Source organism: Trichoderma atroviride, chromosome 7 (assembly GCF_020647795.1).
Source record: "Trichoderma atroviride chromosome 7, complete sequence".
NCBI classification, from domain to species: domain Eukaryota; kingdom Fungi; phylum Ascomycota; class Sordariomycetes; order Hypocreales; family Hypocreaceae; genus Trichoderma; species Trichoderma atroviride.
Genome location: NC_089406.1, coordinates 1,076,357 through 1,086,897, shown reverse-complemented (window position 1 = coordinate 1,086,897; position 10,541 = coordinate 1,076,357). Strand labels below are relative to the sequence as shown.

At 46.2% G+C, this 10,541-nt stretch overlaps 6 protein-coding genes across 6 annotated transcripts; 2 read left to right on the top strand and 4 right to left on the bottom strand.

Moving 5' to 3' along the window:
* Positions 1-145: 145 nt before the first annotated feature.
* TrAtP1_012363 (uncharacterized protein) lies at positions 146-1,141 on the top strand (the record flags this gene model as incomplete). The annotated part of the gene is made up of 2 exons (XM_066115494.1): positions 146-420; positions 529-1,141. The coding sequence occupies 2 exons, from the start codon at positions 146-148 to the stop codon at positions 1,139-1,141; spliced, it is 888 nt and encodes a 295-aa protein (XP_065971593.1).
* Positions 1,142-1,299: 158 nt separating this feature from the next.
* Positions 1,300-2,174, bottom strand: TrAtP1_012362 (uncharacterized protein; the record flags this gene model as incomplete). The annotated part of the gene is made up of 5 exons (XM_066115493.1): positions 1,300-1,448; positions 1,517-1,674; positions 1,743-1,815; positions 1,889-2,053; positions 2,171-2,174. The coding sequence occupies 5 exons, from the start codon at positions 2,172-2,174 to the stop codon at positions 1,300-1,302; spliced, it is 549 nt and encodes a 182-aa protein (XP_065971592.1).
* A 1,012-nt stretch (positions 2,175-3,186) lies between these two features.
* Positions 3,187-5,880, bottom strand: TrAtP1_012361 (uncharacterized protein; the record flags this gene model as incomplete). The annotated part of the gene is made up of 1 exon (XM_066115492.1): positions 3,187-5,880. The coding sequence occupies one exon, from the start codon at positions 5,878-5,880 to the stop codon at positions 3,187-3,189; it is 2,694 nt and encodes an 897-aa protein (XP_065971591.1).
* Positions 5,881-6,218: 338 nt separating this feature from the next.
* TrAtP1_012360 (uncharacterized protein) lies at positions 6,219-7,301 on the bottom strand (the record flags this gene model as incomplete). Its single annotated transcript, XM_066115491.1, has 3 exons — positions 7,167-7,301; positions 6,764-7,102; positions 6,219-6,688 (listed from the first exon to the last, which is right to left on the bottom strand). The coding sequence occupies exons 1-3, from the start codon at positions 7,249-7,251 to the stop codon at positions 6,219-6,221; spliced, it is 894 nt and encodes a 297-aa protein (XP_065971590.1). The 5' UTR covers positions 7,252-7,301.
* Positions 7,302-7,758: 457 nt separating this feature from the next.
* TrAtP1_012359 (uncharacterized protein) lies at positions 7,759-8,423 on the top strand (the record flags this gene model as incomplete). The annotated part of the gene is made up of 2 exons (XM_014090247.2): positions 7,759-7,983; positions 8,037-8,423. The coding sequence occupies exons 1-2, from the start codon at positions 7,963-7,965 to the stop codon at positions 8,421-8,423; spliced, it is 408 nt and encodes a 135-aa protein (XP_013945722.1). The 5' UTR covers positions 7,759-7,962.
* Positions 8,424-8,972: 549 nt separating this feature from the next.
* On the bottom strand, positions 8,973-10,527 carry TrAtP1_012358 (uncharacterized protein; the record flags this gene model as incomplete). Its single annotated transcript, XM_014090248.1, has 3 exons — positions 8,973-9,106; positions 9,161-10,322; positions 10,387-10,527. 3 exons carry the CDS (start codon positions 10,525-10,527, stop codon positions 8,973-8,975), a joined length of 1,437 nt encoding a protein of 478 aa, XP_013945723.1.
* Between the last annotated feature and the right edge of the window lie 14 nt (positions 10,528-10,541).

Here is a 10,541-nt window from a genome sequence, read left to right as displayed (position 1 = left end):
TTACTTGGGCCTATATACAAGGACTTGACATAGATTCTTCCTTCACATACTCTTTTTCTGGTGGCTCCTTTCTCTACATCCTTTGGCTTGATTCGTTCTTGTTGATTCTCCTAGCAACAGCAGGTGGATTCGACAAGGCGAAAAGATGTTTTCATACATCGTCGGCCTATTCGCCATCCTTGTCCTCGTCGCAAACCCGATAAGCCAATACTTGTTTCCCCAGATCTCTCGTACGAAGACCTCGCTGTCACCAAGGCCGCAGCTAAATGAATCGCTGCTGGCCATAGATGTAGCGAATGCGAGCGTGCCGGATTGTCCTGCTGACGCGTATGGCGCGCGGATTTTGAGCCGGGAGCCTCTGGTTGTGTATTTGGAAGGGTTTTTGAGTGAGAGTGAGAGGAAGCATTTGCTTGAGATTAGGTGAGTCTACAATATGAGATGCAATTGCCTTTGTATCTTCTTATTTCTTTTGCTTGTATACCTTCATTGAGATGGGTGAGCGCTAATGGATACTATCTATACATATAGCGAGCCCATATTTGAACCGTCAACTATCACTGATGACTCTAGCTCTACGCATCGTGACAGTACTATCCGAGACTCCGCTGTTGCTCTTTTGCCGCGGACAGACATTGTTCGCTGCATCGAGGCTCGCGCAAAGGCTTTCCAGGGCTGGCGACGAGATTTGTGGATTGAGCGCCTCCGAACTCAGCGATATGTCGCTGGTGGGCACTATAACCATCACTTTGACTGGAGCCGCAATGCAAACGGGTGGGGTCGAGTGAGCAGCTTCATGGCCTGGATTGATGCCGCAGACGGATTGGAAGGCGGAGGAACAGAATTCCCATTGTTGGAAACTATTACGGAGGGCAATAGGTCGAAGTGGTGTGAGTTGGTCGAATGCGAGGACGAGGGGGCTATGAATGATGATGGCCAAAGAGATCAGAAGAAGCTTGGTGATGATGAAGAAGAAGCTGGTGGAAAGGGGACGACTTTTCGAGTTATTCCTGGAAATGCGGTGTATTGGGAGAATTTTGCATCCGATGGCAGGGGATATGATGAGACGTGGCATGCTGGTTTGCCGGTGAAGAAAGGAGTCAAAGTCGGACTGAACATTTGGAGTTTTGGACGGATCGAATAATAAATGATTAAAAATTAAATAGCATATAGATTGTTGATAAAATAGTTGTACTGTTAAGTACGTAGCCCTTGAGCGGCAATATTGGCACGAACAACAGATGGGAGTATCAAGGCGGGGGAAAAAAAGCAGTCCGGACAAGTCACACTTGACGTCGCTGTTTATTTCCATACTCTTTCACACTGACCAATCCATCGCCCCCAACCCAGAATCTTGCCGTCGATTTCTTTCGCGAGCTGCTCTCGAGTGGGCTTCGAAGCTGCGAGTTTCTCATCTAGCGGTTCACTTAGAGCGATTATGTCGAAGAAATCTGCAAACATTCAGTCTTCTTTTTTTGCGATGAAGGCAATCAATGTGGGGAGATGACGAGGCACTTACATCTATGGATGCCATGGTTGAGAAGGGGTCGAGGGGGAATCCAGATTCTGCTGGTACCGTAGTGAAAACCACCATTTAGTCGTGTAGACTTTTCGTTTTCTGGCTTAAAGTCGCTGGTTGTAACCGATAACTTGTCTTTGGAAATTCCGAGATATAAGCTGTTGTATAAGTGACGATAACAGTCAGTCGTTGCACATCCGCTTCCTATAAAGTACGCGTAACTTACCCGTGACAAATGGGATTCGGCAGCGGCGCATCAACATCTTCACATATCAATATCCACTGCTTCACGCCAGGCACTGTATTCCACTCCAAACTAGGTAAACGGCCATCTCCCCCCAGCAATGTACTCTGGCGATAGCGTTGCAGGACTCGCGCCGCAATCTGGAGATGTGATTTGGATGGTGGGTTCCGGGTATGAGGCGAATTGGGGGCCCTTGACGAACGTTTTGGCGTCGCGGCCTTTGGCGTTGGCGAAAAGCCAGCTGGCGGTGATTTCGACGTATTTGAGCATTTTCAGCTTTTCAATAATCCAGTCTAGAAAGCAGTTTTGTAAATAGAGTTATAAAGAAGGTTAAAAGATGTGAACTGCCTTGGGGACGAGGACTTGGTTATAAATGGTGGGGGCTCAGCATATTGGTTAGGGTGACATACTCATTATGTTACGAATAGAAGAAAAAGATGGTTTCAATCGTTCGGAGTTAATAAAGTTTAACTTCCTGTATTTCCTGACAACAGGCCACGGATTTGTCTACGTAGCAACCGTTCTGCATTTGCTAGCGAAATCCTTCCTTTATTGGCGACGTTTTTCGCAGGAATTCGGGCATCGGCGCCGAAACGGCAGACAAGCTTGGCCGACATTTGCCTGACAAGATCCACACTTTTCTGACGATGCCGACGTTCGGCTGAGCTGCGGGTTGAGTTTGACGTGAGATCTCATTTGGACTCGTTTATGGTCACTAACTTGTACGAGTATGGGTTGATGGCATATTCGCGGCGTGGACTTTCGTGGAGACTATTCGTAGGTGCTGGATGCTGCCCCTCGATTGTGACTGCGATGGCTGTGTGATCAGCCTTATGAATAAACTCTGGGCATAAAAATACCATGGGAACTGGGTTTAGTGGCGGCAGTTGGAGGGAGAGAGATCCATTCCCATGTGTATGTTTGCGTAGAGGCACGTAATTGAATATAGAAGCTATTTAGCCATAGTAGAACCTGTCGCGGTTCTCTGTCAAGTGCTGTGATCAACTATTAGCACCGCAATTCGATACTAAAGGTATATCCTTTGATGATGGGCCTAGACGTGATCAAGCTAATCTCAATTGTGTGGCAGGATGCTTTAAACTGCAAACACTGCGGGTGTAGGCTTTGATGCTGGAGGGTTGCATCCGCCATATAGGCCATGTCTGCATACGCTGGAGCTAGATCCAAAGGGAAGCAAGTGTTTATCCCTCATGAGATTACTTTTTGAATGTAAAAGGGCCTATAATTAAGCAGTATTCAATTCCGATGGAGCTATCTCAAAGGTTTGTCTCACCATGTACACTTATGACAATCATTTTCGGGTGATGATCATCCAAGTACTGACTCAATTCTCCAGGGATCATTGGCCGGGCCAGCATCATCGACGCCCTATACATCCAATGTCTCAATAATAGGCCTCCGCAATTCAGAAGCTAGGAGGCCGAATAATCATAATCTCCCTCATAGGAGTTGAATAAGCTAGCAGTAAGTCTGACACTGCCTCACTCTGCGGTTCAGCACGCATTAGTTGGGGAGTTTGTGGAATGAAGAAGAGCTTTTCTCCATTACAACATAACCAAGAGTCCTGACTCATAGAGTATCTCCGTCGTGGAAGCTGGAGAACTTTGTCCCAGCAGTCCCACGAAGACGTTTTACAGAAAATAGCACGATCTGTGAGTATTTGGTTCGTGATTGGGTTAAACAGCGGCAGGCTGTAACTTTCCCCAGCTGCGACACGGGCTAGGCGAATGCCAGCGGAGACTTTCCAGATCTGGACCTCATATTTACTATCGCCAATTCTGCAAATGACTGCTAAAGCTGTAGCATCGGAGGAAAAAGCAACGCTTTCAATCTTATGATTGTAAGGCGAAATATTGCCCCGTTGGAAATCTTCGTGCGGTCGTGAAAACGTGGAGACGCGGTGACTCGCGCGCCAATCCCAGATGCGCACTTCCCAGTTCCAGCTGCCACCAGCTGCAGCAAGATATTTCGAGTCGCGAGAAGTCGCCAGCCCCGCGGGAGAGATAACAAAAGGGCTCCAAAATACCCTTCCATCCGTTTCAGATACGCATTTGCCTGAATCCACGCACCAAACCTTTACCTCCCAATTTTTATAAGCTATAAATAGGTATTTCGAATCGCCCGAAAAGACTTTATGGAGGCGCTGTAAGCTCCCCCTCGGTTGGTTCGGGCCTTGAAGTTTGTGAATGGACTTTCCAGTGTCGACACACCATATTCGAACATCAGTTTGACCCTCATCTTCACAGGCAATGAATTCTGAGTTGGGTGAAAAGACAGGCCAGCCTTTGCTGCGACCTCCTCCTTTGAGCACCTGAACACTCTCGCCGGTGTCTCCGCTCCATATATTGATGCATCCTCCGAGACTCTGTGCTGCGACGTATTCCGACTTGGGCGATATAGTTACGGACGAGGGAGGGTAAGCAGTATTGTGCAATTCAGTGGAGGTACCTCTTGCATCAGCTCTCCATATTCGAACCTTACCGGAGTGGGCAGATGCTAAAAGTGAAGAGTTTGGCCAATTAGGAGAGAATAAGATAGTTTCTGTCGACCCGCCAGTTGCTATATATAATAGCTGCTGTCCTGTTCCAGTACTGCCCACAATCGAAATCCCGTCCGAGGCCACTACAAACAGTGATGCGTCGGGCGATAAATCAATGTCGTATATCCAAGTGTCTAGTTTAATCCGGCGTGTCATCGTCCATGTCTTAGAACACCAGAGACAAATATCTGTGTTCTTATTCATATAACTCTTTTCATGTACCAAGGCCAACAATGCTGAGTCTTGCGAAAATTTCGAGCATTTCTTATAAGCAACTGACTTAGCGTTGGGAGCCTGAATATGCTTCATCTCTTCTCCTGTCTGGGCAGAGTAGATTCTAGCATCATTTTTGCGTCTGTGTATCAAGGCTATTAGCGTAGAATTGGGTGCAAAAATTGCATGCAAATTCTTGTGCTTAGTAGGTGTACGCATCAGATCTATCTGACACGCGCAAGCACAAGTTTCTGTCGTCCAAATCTTCACTAAGCTCACGTCATGACCGGAGCTTGTGAGACAAGTCGATGCTGCCAGATCTCCACGGGGTGACAGACTGATCACCTGTTCCTGGGGGACCTCCCCGTATGGGTAATCAGTCTGCAATTTGCTCACGTTAAGGTTTAAAGAACGCCGTTGCATTTGGGTACTGTCATCAATGGCCCAGGTTTGCACGATGCCAGTAGAAGAAACTGAAATCAAGTGTTTAGAATCGGGCAAAAAGGAGACATGATAACGGCCGTTGTTGTCTATTCTCCGTTCAACTGTTTGTACCATGGTATCTGTTCTGTAGACCACGATGGTACGACTGTTCGAGTAAGAAGAACCGCTCAACACACAGAGTGCGGATGAATCCCAGGAATAAACTAGCTTGTCGACATCATCTTGGACAGAAATATTATGCCGTAGAGAGAAATGCGTTCTTGGCGTTTTTAGTATGGTAAGGCGGCTGTTCCCAAAGCGAGCTTGTATAGGTTGCCGGAAGGTCTTGTAAATTGCACTGGACTCATTTTCAAAAACAATCGCTGAATAGTACAGCTGTAGAGGCCAGTTCTTCACGTAATCTTTGCAGGAATGGAAAAAATCATAGGCATCGCTAATGAATCTGCTGAGATAATTCGCATCTCCTTTCAAATCGATAAGATGGTATTCACCAGACTTGTTTCCGTAAGAACTGGCAGCCCAATTTCTCAGCTTCTCGATGGCCACTACCCCGCGCTGCTCAAAGCTACGTAAGAGAGCCAAAGATTCTAGCCAGCATAGGTATTTGACTGTTAGAAACGAACGAAGAATACCATCAACTTTAGAGAGGTCTTCAGCTGTGATTACTTCAGAGCTGCATCCTCGAACTAGATGCTCGACCCAATATACGCAAGAGTATGCTACTGACCTCAACTGATCAGGAATTTGCGCATGGTCATCTTGTAGTTTGCTTCCAGGATCTTTCAAATCGCATATGTCGTGCTTAAGGGTTTGGCACATTGCCTCCAGTGAAGTTCTAGCCATTTGATAATGCTGGTACTCGATTCCTAAAGGGAAATTGCTTGTAGTGGCACAATCCACCATGTAATCTTTGACTGACTGGTGAATGAAGTAGACAGTATCGTCTCTTATATACAAGAGAGAACTAAGATCTTTCACGATATCTTGTATATCCCGTATATCATAGGTAGCTTTGTAATCTGCCCACTGAGAACTTATAAATAAACGAAGTTCTTTAAGATGAAGGGGCCTCTCAGCCGTAGTAATAATAGAGAAGAGGACTCGACAGGCTTCTTGATCTCTTGGTCTCAGTTTCGAGTTAACTCGCTCTATTATCAGCTTATAGAGGTTTTCTAGACCTGCTGGTATTTCTTTGAGGACGTCCTCCACATTCCGACGGCCTGTATCGCGCAACTGTTCAATTACGAGAGCCACCCATAGGAACGTGCCGTTTGCTTTTTTTTAAGCGTTTTCGCTGTCTGGATTTGAAGCTCATGATCATCTTCCAATGCTTCAATGTCTTGGATAGAGTTATCAATGTAAGTATCGACAGATTTGGAGATGTTTTCGGCATTCGCTTTTAGCTCTAGGCTTAGTCTCCGATTGGATTCAATCTTTCGGAGATCTCGTTCAATGTCTTTAACATTTCGACTCGATAGCAGCCACTTTACGTGGGCACTTGTATCAACGATGAGGTTTAGAAGTGGTTTGCGATTATCCTTGCATTCATCGAGAGCATCGACAATACAGATAGGGGCTGCTGCATCCTTGATGACTGTTTCAAATATATCGCACAGAACAGCCCACGCGTTAGGTCCTTCAAGCTGATGTAATTTATCATTATATTTTTTGTGAAGAGATCCAAGAAGTGCCGTATGTTGCTTATCATGCCCTGTTTGGTAGAATCTCATTAGCAGCACTCTCTAGTTAGATATTTGGATTAGGATGCATCAAAGAGCGACTATACCTCTTGTATTGACGAGCGATACAATTAACCCCGCCACAACCGAAGTAGCAGAATTAATCCTCGAGTCCGTGGCTTGGCAGAAGAAATAGCCTAGGTTGGTGTTTGGTCCAGGATGCTTTTCCAAGTCTTCAATAATACCGCAGAGGAGCATTGTTTTGCCTTTTCCTGGGTCGCCTTTAATCCAAAGTACGCCACTCTCCGTAGTGTAGCGCCATTTCTTGAAGCCTTCATGATCGAGAATCCAACTGAAGGATTCGTGTAGAAAGGGACCCTTTGTTTCCAAGATTCGCTCTTTGTCGTAATATGGGTCCGTTTTGCTAATTTTGTTTAGAAAAGAGCCTGTTGGTAGGTGTGGTTAGCCGAGTCCTGTATGCCTCAACTTCATACCCAAGGCGGAACATACCAGCATCAGTAGTGTTCAAATCACCCTGAACGATGATTGCATTGTTCCCAATTGTGTTTCCTGAAATTTCACGAAAATCGGCCATTTTATCCCAATTGTTCTTGCAAAATCGCACGGTTAAGTACAGATATTCAGATGCGAGGATGAGAGTTGCAGCCCAACCATAAATGTTCGCATATTAGGCTATATTGCGGTATGTAATTAGGCATCCAATAATAGTTGGAGAAAGCCGTTGGGCACAAATCTTCACTGTAGCCGTGTGCTTGGCATTTTGGACGAGGCTTATAATTGGCTGGCTGCATATTGGAGGAGCTATCTCTGCGCAACATCACAATTTGATACCAAACGCATATCCTTTAATAATAGGCCTGCACATGAATATGCTCATCTCGAATATATAGCGGAACGATTAAACTGTAAAAACTGCGCCTGCAGGCTTTACTATAAGAGGGTTACATCTGTCATATTGGCCATGTCTGCATACGCTGGAGCTAGATCCAAAGGGAAGCAACTGTGGAGTACATGTATGCTGTTACTCTGCAACGGATCAAGACCTTATGCCATTTCTGGAATCTGGTAATTTGCTGTTGTAAGCAAGTCGAGATAGACGAGATACACGACAGGCGCATTCCATCGGCAGGGGCATCAACATATGTATATGTAATAGATTTGTAAGTCAGTAGTATCCGGCATTGAGGGCTTATATATACACATCTGTCGCAAAGGTCTCGTTTTGCCTTTCCTAAAGATAACAACCAGTCCCAACAGCTGTTGAGGCCGATAAAAATTGCCCATTATGCAACTCACTATCTTGGGTGTAAGTCGATTGGATCTCAGATCCTACCAGGACAATATGCTAATAGTTCAAAGCTTCTCGCTCTGGCCATTGGCCCCGCCGCTGCTATCGACGGACTCGACTTTGAGATATTCTTCACCGGAGACGGAAGCCCCGCCGCCCAGCACTGCGGAGGAGACAGCATCCAGGCCTTTAACGAGACGGTGACCAATAACGGATGCGAATCGTGGCGGTTTGCGTACGGAGATGCTGTGAGATTGGTGTCTGGACAGGTCATCCCCGCGTCTCTGCAGACCAACGACGAGCAGACGTGCACTCTATACTGGGTGCAGGAGATTAACGGCATCAACTCGCAGACCTGCGCGGATACTATTTTGGCCACTACGGCTGAATTGACTGATGAGTGCTATGTTGCGCCGGTAGGGGTTTATGGGCTGAATGTTGTGTGTGAGCAGAATTGAGCAATCTGAGTATCTACTATAGACACTGCTTGGACACTATGACATTATTGTTATTGGGTGCAGTGATTACAAGCTGCTTCGCGGCTGTGATGAAAGGTGCATAGTTGGCTGCAACTAGAGATGTAAACGCACTCAAGTCGATCGGAGTTAAAGCTCTATCCATTATGCCATGCGGCCACCAATCCACACATTCAATCTCGAAGTCACTTTGTGACGTTTACTCTTCAAATAAGATTAAGTCATAACGATAGAGTTCGTTCGGCGTATTAAGATAAACAATGATAAGATATTGCTGTTGCATAACTTCACGTGTATTCGACTTTAGAGCCAACAAATTACTGCCAACTGTTGGTATATAGTCATAAATCGGAAGTTTATTATGCGGCAAGATATGATGGTTCATTGTGTAATTGAGTGACCTCTAAATTTCCTGAATAGCTATAGTATTGAGCATTGGAGACCAATATGCGTTAAATACAGATATGCAAGTATTCCTTCATTAAATGAGTGCCAAAATTAGAAGAGAAGCTGATCATGTGATGCTAATTGTTAGTTGAGCTCGGTACGTAGTGGTGTAATGGGATTTGTTTTGTTAAACATGAAATCGGGGTCGTATTTATGTTTCAACATGCCCAGTCGTTGCTGATTGCCACCGAAGGGCGTATCAGTTATAAGATCGCCAGCTATCGTCAAGTATTAGCTCTGTTGGAAGATTAGACCGGACCAGTAACACTTACGTTCGACATAGTTGGCATATTCCAATGAGGTTTTAGTATCTTCAGTAAATTCCTTGCTGTCGATAACGGCTTGTCGACACTTGGCCTGAATCATTCGACCCCAGGCTCTGTTCTCCTCATCCATCGTAGGGTCAGTCCACTCCAAACCGACAATACCGGGCCTATATGACCCCCGATTGGAAAATGCCGTCGCCTCCAAAGGTACGCTTTGGATTTTGGAAGTGTCATGGATCTCTATACCCAAGATGGAAGCGGACATGTCGGGATTTTTCTCCACCTGCTGCGCATAGTCGTTGTAAAGTTCCTGCACAAACGCGGCATCTATGTGGTGTGTAACCGTGACTGCTTTCAAGGCTTTGCGGCGGCCATGCGTGGTTAGAGGATTCAATAGCGCATTGAGATGGTTATAGGGCATCATCTTCGCGGTGACGGCAACAGGCTCCAAGTCGAATAAGAATTTGAAATATTCCCGTGCTGCAGCTTCATCACCGTTGTAGAATACATTGGCGACAACCACAGCAACAGGCATGCTGGGAGGCTTTGCAAAGAGAAACATGCCCGTAGCCTGGGGGTTTGGAGTTTTCATCCTGGTATTAAATCCGTCCACGAGAAGAGTCAGTTTATCAGGGGTAAACACCAAGCCACCAGCATATACGTCGTTTGTTTGGTCGTATGCTCGAAAGGTGAATTCAACTGCAACGCCAAAGTTGTGGCCCGCACCGCGTATTGCCCAGAATAGATCAGTATTCTCATTTTCTGAAACCGAAAGGACGCGTCCATCAGCAACGACAATCTTGGCTGCAACGAGATTGTCAACAACAGTGCCGTATAAGCCCGAGAGCCAGCCCAGGCCGCCGCCAAGCGTTAAGCCGCCGATGCCTGTATGATTCACAGTCCCACCTACGGTTGCCAGGCCTTTTTCGAAAGCGGCATTGTCGACGTCTTCCCAGAGGGCACCGCCTTGAGCAACGATCAATTTTGAGTCTTTGTCAACCTTCACGGCACGCATCCCTGAGAGATCAATGGTCAACCCGCCTTCGGTAGAGCTAGTTCCTCCTGTAGAATGGCCACCACCCCTCACAGCAAGATCAAGCTTATTATTGGATGCGAACTTGACCAGCTTGGATACTTCTTCATATGACACTGGAACGGCGACAGCACCCTATTATAGTGAGCAATATCCCAATTACAAACTTCAATCACAAGATCATCTTAAGGGCACTTACAGCACGTTTCACCGCGTTATCTGCCCAACGCGAAATTATCTTTTCATAATCATCGCCATCTGCGGCGGTGAGCAGTCGAGTAGAAGCATCTAGCTGAGCGGCAAGCTCCTTTACCTGCTGCGCTGTGATTGGGTGTCTCATATTTGCCAACGGTA